Source organism: Macrobrachium rosenbergii, chromosome 17, assembly GCF_040412425.1.
Source record: "Macrobrachium rosenbergii isolate ZJJX-2024 chromosome 17, ASM4041242v1, whole genome shotgun sequence".
In the NCBI taxonomy this organism is placed as follows: Eukaryota; Metazoa; Arthropoda; class Malacostraca; order Decapoda; family Palaemonidae; genus Macrobrachium; species Macrobrachium rosenbergii.
The window spans coordinates 11,795,801-11,806,376 of NC_089757.1; the positions used below are offsets into that span (position 1 = coordinate 11,795,801).

A 10,576-nucleotide genomic window follows, 5' to 3' on the forward strand; every position below is an offset into this window, starting at 1 on the left:
CTGCTCTACACATTACTATTAAGTCACATGAAGAATTTGAGGTGGTTCATCACTTTCAACAAGGATAGAAGAGTTTGGGGGAGATTTCAAAGCTTCACTGCATATTATGAGTCCCCATTATGAACTGCATCCAGACTTTTCAAAGTTGTAGCTGAGGATGAACTGGACACCCAACATACATAGTTGAGAACAGCAGTTGCTTTGTGTAGTAATATCAAGGTTGGTCTGCCTGATCCCAAATTTCTGTGAGATAATTTTTTTCATTCAAATTTAATGCTTTTTTTGCATTTGGCTTCTAAAAGGCTATATGGACTTTCCAAATCAGGCAAATGCCCAAGATTGAGCCAAAAAATTTGTTGTCTGATTATCGATATAAGTAATCTTTAATCATTGGGTCAATCTTTCAATTTTCTTTCCACTTAACATTTTTATTAAATATAATTGCTGTGGACTTTTCTAAGCAATATTGAAAAACTATGGCAGAGGCCTATGTGCCTACTTTTATTATAGCCTTATTAATGATACAATTGATACAACTGGCATGTCATGTTTCTATTCTGAATGGTAGTTGACTACTGATGTTATTTATAGTGTAAAGAGGGGGCTTCTAAGACCACTCGCTGTGGAACTCTGTTTTAAAATGGGAAGTCTCTGAATGTATATCATCAATGAGCACCTCAAAGGTACAATCTGCTAGATAGTTTTCAATAAAAACTGGCAAGTGGCCATGTACATTACTTTTGTATAATGTTTTTAATATTGAGTATCTCCATGTGGTATTGCAAACTTTTTTCTATATCAAAGAAAATAGCCATTGATATTTATGTTCAATTCCTCTAAGGATGTAATCATCCATATGGGATAATGAATCTAAAGTAGATCTAGTTTTGTCTGTGATCCAGACTGGGTATGCAACAATATCTTATTTTCATGTATGTGCCATAAATGATGCATCTACCATTTCCTTTAACAGTTTGTATGAAAAACTTGTTGGGAAAACTGATCTGTAATTTTTTTATATTACTTGAGTCTTTTCCTGGTTTGGAAATAGGAATAATTAAGGCATTACAACATTCTTCGCAGAACAATCTCTGAGCCACAAATGTTTATAAAATTGTAAAATACATGCTTTGGCTAATAATGCTAGATGTTTGATAATTTCAAAACAAAAGTTATCTCTCTGAGGAACAGAATTTAACAACAACTTGGTAACATTTCTAGACTTCAGTAGGGCTTGCCTGATGAATTTTTCATTATAATGAATCAGAGAAAAGAAAACTTAAAGAAGTTGGGGGTTGAATGTACAATGCAGAGACCCTTAATTTTCATCTACAGTGTGACCTGCAAGAGGGAGAGTATAATACAGGTTTTGTAAATGTGAATTTCTTAACTCAGTACTGTATGTTTATTAGCCCTTACGAAGAAAGCAAGCCTGTAAATATATCTTACTGAAAGTTCTTAACAAAAAAAGTCACTTATTATCTATACTGTACACCATTTTGCATAGTCACAAAACCATGGTGCAGACAGTAGCAATACATTACTTTTGTCATGAAAGGATTTACCTTAAGAATATGAAATATCTCCTGTGTGCATTGAATGCAATTCTTTTGAAGGTATGCACAACATCTAGTATCACCTACAAAAATACGCATATATCATTTATGTTATAAATTACACTAGTTGTTTTTAAACCACTGAGTTAAATTTCTAGACTCTCATAGAGCTCACCTAAACAATTTGTTCTTTAATGAGAATTGAAAATGGAACAAAGAAAATGGAAGTTAAAGTAGTTAAGCATGTAAGTCAGAAAACACCAAAGGGAACTTATAAAAGGTAAAAGGCAAAAAGTAGTGTAGCTGAGGCTGAAGGGATGCTGCAAAGAACATTCAGTACTGTCTTCAATGTGAGAAACTAGGCACATTGTAAGTGGAAACCCACCTGCAACAGAGAAAATGCACACACATCAGCACACATTTTAACAAACATAAGTTATGAAATATTAACAATTCACAGGATGAAAAATGAATCAGTAGTTTTAACTGGTCTTGAAATTTCTGGACAATACATGTTTTCCTGTCACCCTATCGAGGAAGGATGTGTGAGCCTCTGCTTGGCGAGACAAAAAGCTCTCTAGGCCTAAGATGTCCCACCTGAAACTTAACTACTCCTGACTTATTTGTAACTAACAATTTGAAACTAACCATTTTCCCTTGACCAGCTATAAGGGCTTTAACAGAAGTAATGTTTGTTTTTTTCGATTATGTTTCGACATCATAATAAAAGTGGAAAAAACAAAAGACAATCAAAGGAACAGGACACATTTCCATCACATTCTCATTCATGTACACTCAGTTGTTAAATGTTTTATCAGTTGTTACTTGGATTTGGATATATTAATGAGTCACCATCATCATCATCATACCACAAGATACAAAGGGCCTCTGAAATTATGCCACTCATAACTTTTGAGTGCTTTGTTTCACACAAACCTCCTGCTTTCCTTCTCATAGCTCTCATCCAAGTAGGTCTGAGTCTGCAGACTCTTCTGATGCCAAAATAAGTCAGCTGACACTGTCATATATATTCTTCCAGGGGTTGTGCTAAGGACACATCAAAGCCAGCTTCATCCTCCTTTCATCATTATCTCATCCATATATGGAACTTCTGTTATTTCACTTACAATATCATCTCTATCTCCATCCTGCCATCTGACTCCTGATAGTCTCTTAAAGCTTTATTTAAAAACACAAAAATCTTTCAGTCACTGACATCCAATGATTCATCTTTGTACAGCAATACAGATTGCATTAAACTTATGTAAAATCTTACTTTTGTGCGCATTTCAAGTCTCTGATTTCCATATCTTTTCAGCCTGCTCACTGTTTGATTTGCCTCTTAAGTCCACTAAATTCCATCTCAAGAGAACCTGTGCTGGATGTCATGGTTCCAAAATATTTGTAAGATTCAACCTCGTCAATCCTTTCTCCGACTAATATTATTTTGTCCCTTCATGCAGACTCTATTGTCATTACTTGTTTTTCTTGGATATATTTTGACTCCCCTCTCTCTAAATATGCAATATGCACTCTATTAAGCAAGATTTGTAAATCCTATGAGGTCTTCCTGATTAAAATAGCATCATCTCCATAATCTAAGTCTGTTAAATTTCTATTGTTACTCAAATCTAAATCTTGTCCTCCATCTCCAAACACTTTTCATTACAAAATCTATGAGAAGGGCAAACAAAAAAGGTGAAATAACATTCCCTTGTAGAACCCCACCAATTACTGCAAATTCACTTGACAAGACCCCATTAATAAACCTTTGCATCTACCCTATTCATGAATACTTTCAATTAGTTTTACATCTTTAACAGGAATGTCACAATAATGTAAGACCTTCCATAATATTGGTATTGGGAAGCTGTCAAATGCCTTCTCATAATCAACAAAAGCAATCACAGGGGGATTTTTAAATTCCAGATACTGCTGCAAAAATTTAGCTCTGAGCAATTCCTGTCTTTTCTAAGAACAGCTTGCTCCTTTTTAAGCTTTTTATCAATTTTTTTCTCCAGTCTGAGAATAAGCATTCTCAATATTTTCATTACAACCACCATAAGTTCAATGCCTCTATAGTTACCAAATTCAGTCAGGTCACCTGTCTTTGGTATCATTGCTAGGACTCCCAGTTCCCAAGCATCAGGCTTGGTTTTTTCATTCCACATTCTGCAAAACAATTTAGTTAGTATATGAGGTGTCATTTTGGTTTCAGCTAAAATCACCTCTGCAGTGATTCCATTATAGCTTGGTCTGTTTCCATCTTCATAGTTTATTTATTACTGATTCCACGTAGAAAACTGTAAATTCATTCATAAGTACTTTCAGGCCTTTTCCAACTTCTGGTATGTTATTATTGACCCTTGGCTCCTTTTGATAGGCATTTTCCTCTTTTTCTTTTTACCCATGGATATTTCATTGTTATTGCTGTCGGCTAACCTAACACAAATGCCCCATCTTTTTAAGCATCATCAGCTTGCATTCAAATTTCTTCCATATCTCTTCTTGATCTTTGTTTAACTTCACTATCTAGACTTGAGGGCTTAGAATATTCTACTTTACATTCCTCATCTGCCCAAAATTTTTCTGTGTGCCTTTTGCTTCAGTCTATCCCAAGTCTCACCAATATCCAGTGTTTCCATCTTTTTACTCTTTATCCTAGTATTGTACTCCTTTTCTACAGGCTGATATACATTCTCAATGTTAAACCAGTCCTCACTCAGTGTCTGCCCCTCCTCATAGTTTACAGAATGGAAAATCTATTTTGACATTCATTTGCAAAAGCCTTTCAATGTTCATCAGCAAGAAATTGTGGTATATTAACCCTAGCTACTCTGTCAATTTTTTTGTTGAGTGCTTTTAATTTTATGACAAGTTAGTGATCTCTGCCAACATCTGCTCCTCTGTAGCTCCCAATACAGTATTTCTCAGTGTTCATTTTCTCTCTTGATTAATGGCTATGTGACCTACTTGGTATATCTGATTGCCATCTGGTGAAGTCAAGGTGTATATATATATATATATATATATATATATATATATATATATATATATATATATATATATATATATATATATATATATATATATATATATATATATATATATATATATATATATATATATATATATATATATATATATATATTACTCAAAAAAATCACAGTAGTAGATGCATGTGACTTCAGTGTTTAAGCAAATCCCACAGGAAAATGACAGGCAGAAGTTCAGTACCAAGCACTTTCATGTTTATTAACGCATTGTCTGGGCACAAATGAGACAGATGAAAAGAAGGTTACAAAGTAAACAAAAAGAACAAGAATATCAGATGGCCAATGGTTAAAGGGTAATAAACAGAAAGATAATCCAGGATAATCTGGGATCAAGTAGTCACAAACTATAACATAGGACTAACTACAAGAGATATGATAGTTTAGCCATACAAAATCCAAAAACATGAATAAAATTGAATATCAGATGTTTAATTGCCTGGGTTACCCTTTTGTTTATTATCCCTTCGCAATTAACCATCTGGTATTAAATTTTATTCATGTTTTTGGATTTTGTATGGCTAAACTTTCATATCTCTTGTAGTTAGTCCTATGTTTTAGTTTGTGACTAATTTGATACCAGATTATCCTGGATTATCTTTCTGTTTATTACCCTTTGACCAATGACCATCTGATATTCTTGTTCTTTTTGTTTACTTTGTAACCTTCCTTTCATCTGTGTCTCATTTGTGCCCAGACGATGCATTAATAAACATGAAAGCGCTTGGTACTGAACTTCTGCCTGTTATTTTCGGTTAGCGATGATTTTCGGTTATCATCACACCCTCAGAACGGCACCCTGCTGATAACCGGCGACTGCCTGTACGTATATATATATATATATATATATATATATATATATATATATATATATATATATATATATATATATATATATATATATATATATATATATAAATTTAAAATTTTGCCAACAGGAACCTATTGCTCCTGTCATGAAACTAATGTCATTTCTATTAGGTTCATGAAAGCTTAAGTTTTTGTGCAGGGAGGGGTTTATTTTTTCAGTGGAGGTCAACAAAATACACATCAACAGTTAGGAGCCATACAAATACTCCCAAAACTGCACTTTAAAATGGGGAACATTTCTACATGCAAGAGTGCTTTGAGATGCACTACTAATCACACTAAACAATTTTTCAAACAGCAGTGCTTAGTCTCTCAGAAAAATACTCTATTCATGAACCAAAATGTCAAATTAAAAGCCAAAGACTCCTGAACTTTACAATGATTCAAAATCCATAGATGATACTGTATCATATTTGTTACTCAAGTCTACTTATCTCCAATCTCATTATCAGTAACTAGCCTAACATCACAATTAGCAGTGGTTTTATATCTACATCTAACCCTACACAATTCTGAAAATTCTGATAACCTATTAATATTTGTGACTATGTGTAGATCTATACTAATTATAAGTAATTGGATAAATTACTGGGAAACACTAATTATATGTTGGCAGATAAATTATTTTAAGAGGAAAGTCTACAATTATGTTTTTCAAATTATAAATCAACTAACATATAAATAAAAAACACTCCAATTTAATCTACCCTCTCTGAAACTGTTGTACTCTACTTAAACTGTGTTCTGATAATCAAATACTTCCTGTCAGCATTCCTAGTTTCAACAGCCACAGAAAATATATCTACTAGGCAGAATACCACTCCACATATCAGGAACAACCCAAGGAAGTACTGTATAAATACTTCAGGTGATAGCACAGTTAAAAAAATAATGCAAATGCAACTTAATTTCACATAAAAATAACACTTTTCCTAGGTGTACAAACCAAAGCCTTTTATATAGGAGTATTCCTCAGCACAATCTGGAATCCACTGTTGAAGCTTGGAAACAAAGTACTTAATTGGTAGTAGGAGGGTGAAGCATCATGAGCTATGCACGGTGGTTGAAGTGGGATTATGGTAAAAGGCTCTGACTTGTGCACCTAAGAAAAGCATAAAGTACTTCTACAAATTAATCATTTGTTCTGACAGAACAACAAACCATTGTCATTTATTTAGGAAACTCACACTTTAGGTGAGAAACAGTCTCTCAACAGACTGCCAAGCTGAATCACCACCTGGAAATTTCACATTCCCAGTCACTAAAGGTCTGGCATAAGGATGCCATAGTGACAGGGATCTGAGCCCAAGTGAGAAGTGTTTGAATTCTCACTCTTACAGGGAAACCTCAGAGAAGCAAGTGTGACCTTTACAGGGTTGCCCCAAGTCCGAAGGAGGGTGAAATCTGGTCAGTATTATAAAATGGGTTCAGATTATGGTTTTACTCACCACCCAGTGCTCCCTTTTTAAAAGGATGATATAAAAAGTCATGTTATGAACTGAAGCTCAAGACAGAATGCTTGATGTACAGTTTACCTGCATGTTTAAAGTGCATACTTAGTCCAAGCTGCTGCCTCATGGAGGGAGGAAAAAAAAGAAGAAAGAAGAGGGGAGCCAGTCACTCAACCCCACCCTTATACTCTCTGAGTACCTTAGGTGTGCAAGATACTTTTCTCTCCACAATGTGCTTGGGTGACTTACTCAGCCTATCGAGCAGCTAACATAGGTTTAAAGAAGTGGGTGGTAGGTTAGTGTGACTTTTCTTGGCAACATTTACTTCAGAATGTGACGTCCCTGCCTACACAAGTTAGGGTAGAGGAGACTTTAGCCTTGGCAGGCAACTCTTTTAGGAGAAGGACACTCCGAAATCAAACCAGTGGGTAGAAGGGACTCTTCAGCCATGGTAGGCAACCCTTCTAAGACTTGTTCTCCAACCTTGGACTGTGCCGTAGCCATCGTACCATGGCTTTCCATGGCCTTGGGTTTGAGTTCCCTTGCCAGAGGGTACAATCAGGCATTTATCCTCTTTTTTTGTTCACTTTCCTGTTTTTTCAAAAAGTGTGTAGGACAGGCTGATGAGAAAGCTTAAGTTGCTTGGTGGATATCAGGAAAGTGCTTTCGTTTATACCTAACCTTTTCCTTCTGAGTGTTTTATTTCTAAATCCATCCTAAGTGTCATCCCCCAGTTGTTGCGGCAAACCTGGCAGATTTCTTTGGCCTTACAAGGTGTGCTGGGCCCACCTTGTTGATCACTTGCTTCCGACACTTTTTCCAATGACGTATGGTGACGTTTACTTATACTCTCAACAGAATTTTGTAAATAATGTAAACACTGTTGTTTATAATGGTATTGTTTATCGTTCTGTTGATTTTTACAATGTTACTGTTGTTATGAGTCTATTTATTAGTTTTGATACTGACTTTTTGTTGTTAATTTTAATTCTTTTGGGAGACATTGAGCTGAACCCTGGGCCTACTACTCATTACAGTAAGAAAAACTGTAAAGTGCTTTACTCAAATATTCGGGGCTTAAGGTCAAATTTCCTTGATCTCCAGAGTTGTGCCCATAACTACAATTTGATGTTTTTGACTGAGACTCTTGTAAGTAGTAATATGTCAAAGGTTGAGTTTTTAATCCTGGGGTTTCATGGTCCTAATTTTAATTTATCGCCATAACATCCCACATGCGCAAGGTATGGCTGTATACACTAAGTCTGGATGACCTATTTATCATCCAAAAAATTTGGAGTGTAGTTGTCATGAAGTTCTTTGTTTTAAAATTTCCAGCAAGATCTACAATGTTTACGCATTTGCTGTTTACAGCAATCCAAATATCAACGAATTTATTTATGACTGTCTTTTGGAAAGGATTAGTATGGCTCAGTCACAAGATTCAAAAGCTTCATTCATTACCTGTGGAGACTGTAATGAAGAGCACAGTGAGTGGCTAAATTCTAATTCCACAGATCAACATGGCCAGTCTGCTCTTGAGTTCTGTGTATCCTCCAATTTTTTCCACCTAACTGAAGAAACCATGCACATTTCTGATAATAGATTAGGTCTCATATTCACATATGTTCCAGCTATTGTGAAGTCCAAGGTCTGTGAATATATAGGCACTTCTGATCATTGCACTGTTAGATGGTCATATCTGTCAACCAGTATATTCCTAATTCCATCATTGGAAAAACAGTGTGGCTGAAATCTAAAGCCAGCTGGGATCGCATTATTGAAGCTTGTCAGGCACTTAATATTTCAGTTGCTATACCAGATCCTGATCCCAAGAAGAAGCTAAATGAAATATAAGATATGTTCCTAGAAAGGTCATCAAATTTAGGACAAATGACCAGCCATGGTTTGATGGTACATGTAGACGAGCCTACCATGAAAAAAAACCGATTTCAACCCATGGTGAGAAAATCATTGAAATGAAAATTACTGTGTACCATTTTTGTTGAGTCTTGCTTTGCTGCAACTAGAATCTTTTTTTTCAGGCCAACAACCATATAACTTATATACACTGAAAATAACAGTGGACCAAGAACACTGGCCTGTGGAACTCCAGACACAATAGGTCTTGGTTCACTAAAGATCCAGTCCACAGCAACTCACTGCTGCCTACCTGTAAGGAAATCTTGAAGTAATCCTGAAACATATCCACCCACTCCAAGATTCTGAGTTTTATAAATAAGTGCCTTGTGTTTTACTGAGTCGAAAGCAGCACTAAAATCTATTTGAATTATTCTGCATTCAAAACCCTTAACGAGGTTCCCTTGCAAGTGGCATGTCAAGTCTAAAAGAGCATTACAGGTACCTAGCTGCTTCTTGCATGCATATTGACTATCAGTTAACAATCCTTTAGATTGCACATACTTATATAGTGGCTTAAAAATAAGTTTTTCGGCAACTTTGGAGAGCACAGGAAGTATAGAGATTGGCCTGTAGTTACTGCAGTCTGCAGATATGCCACTCTTTGAAACAGGCACTGTATTAATAAGCTTGCACTCATCCACAAAGATACTACGTTAACATAAAAATCTACAGAACCTAGTAATTTTGGGAGACAGCACACTAGAAACTTTTTAAAAAACAAAGGGAAGAAACCATCAGGATCTTCACCAAGCTATCAAGATTATCCAGATAATGGCTTAGCTTCAAGAGCTCCATGAAGCAGTTCAGCCTTTTCTCTAGGGCCAGTAACCATTCTATCATCATCTGTTAGTAGTGGTGGAATGGAAGATGAGCCCGACTCCAAAGATAGATGATGCTAATTTGGTTCACCACAGATGAGACTGAGTGATTCCTTGAAGCAGATGAAAAGTCAAATATGAGTCAAAAGTTACACCTAGAATAGTTAAAGCTTCATACTCACTCAACAAAGTAGCAGATGGAACTTTGCTGAATGAGTCTGAAGCTTTAACTATTCTAGGTGTAACTTTTGACTGACATCTAACTTTTGAGAAACTTCTAATGAAAGTTTTAGCAAATGCCGCACGAAGGTTAGGTTTTTTGTAAGGCCTCATATATTTATAACAATGATAAAATCAATGCAGCCTGTTTCAGTCATTTGTACTTCCTTTACTGGAATACTGTTCTCCAGTGTTGATATCTGCTTCTGCCAGAGATTTATCTGTTTTAGATAGAGTGATTCGTGGTGGTAGGTTTCTGTTTCCTAATAGTAGCAGTTGTGGCCTTAGACCATTGACAGATGGTCTCTTGTTTGTCACTTTTTCATAAGTTGTATTTCAACAGAGATCTTTCACATTTACAATTGATCCCTGATCCCCTTTATCTGCCGAGAGCAACAAGATGCGCCTCACTGTCAAACTTCTCAGTTCCAGAGGTCTTGTATGGTATCCCTTATACTGTTGGACTGTGGAACAGCCTCCCAGAGGATGTCGTGCAATTGGAACTTTAGAAGTTCAAGCTAAAATGCAATGCATTACTACCCTAATACTGTACTATTCTTCTTGCATTTTGATACATTTTTCTCTATTTACCTAATTATTAATTTAATTTTTTGTAATAAGTGGGATCTCTTCTTTCTGTATTTTACTTTACTTCCTCTTACTTCTTCCTAATGAACACCATATTCTTT

At 35.5% G+C, this 10,576-nt stretch overlaps 1 protein-coding gene across 1 annotated transcript in view; it reads right to left on the minus strand.

Moving 5' to 3' along the window:
• Positions 1-479: 479 nt before the first annotated feature.
• Positions 480-10,576, minus strand: part of LOC136847733 (zinc finger HIT domain-containing protein 2) — a 49,185-nt gene continuing 39,088 nt past the window's right edge. The window contains exon 7 of the mRNA XM_067119597.1: positions 480-1,941. Within this exon, the coding sequence (XP_066975698.1) occupies positions 1,748-1,941 (194 nt within the window). The 3' untranslated portion in view covers positions 480-1,747. The remainder of the gene's footprint in view (positions 1,942-10,576) is intronic.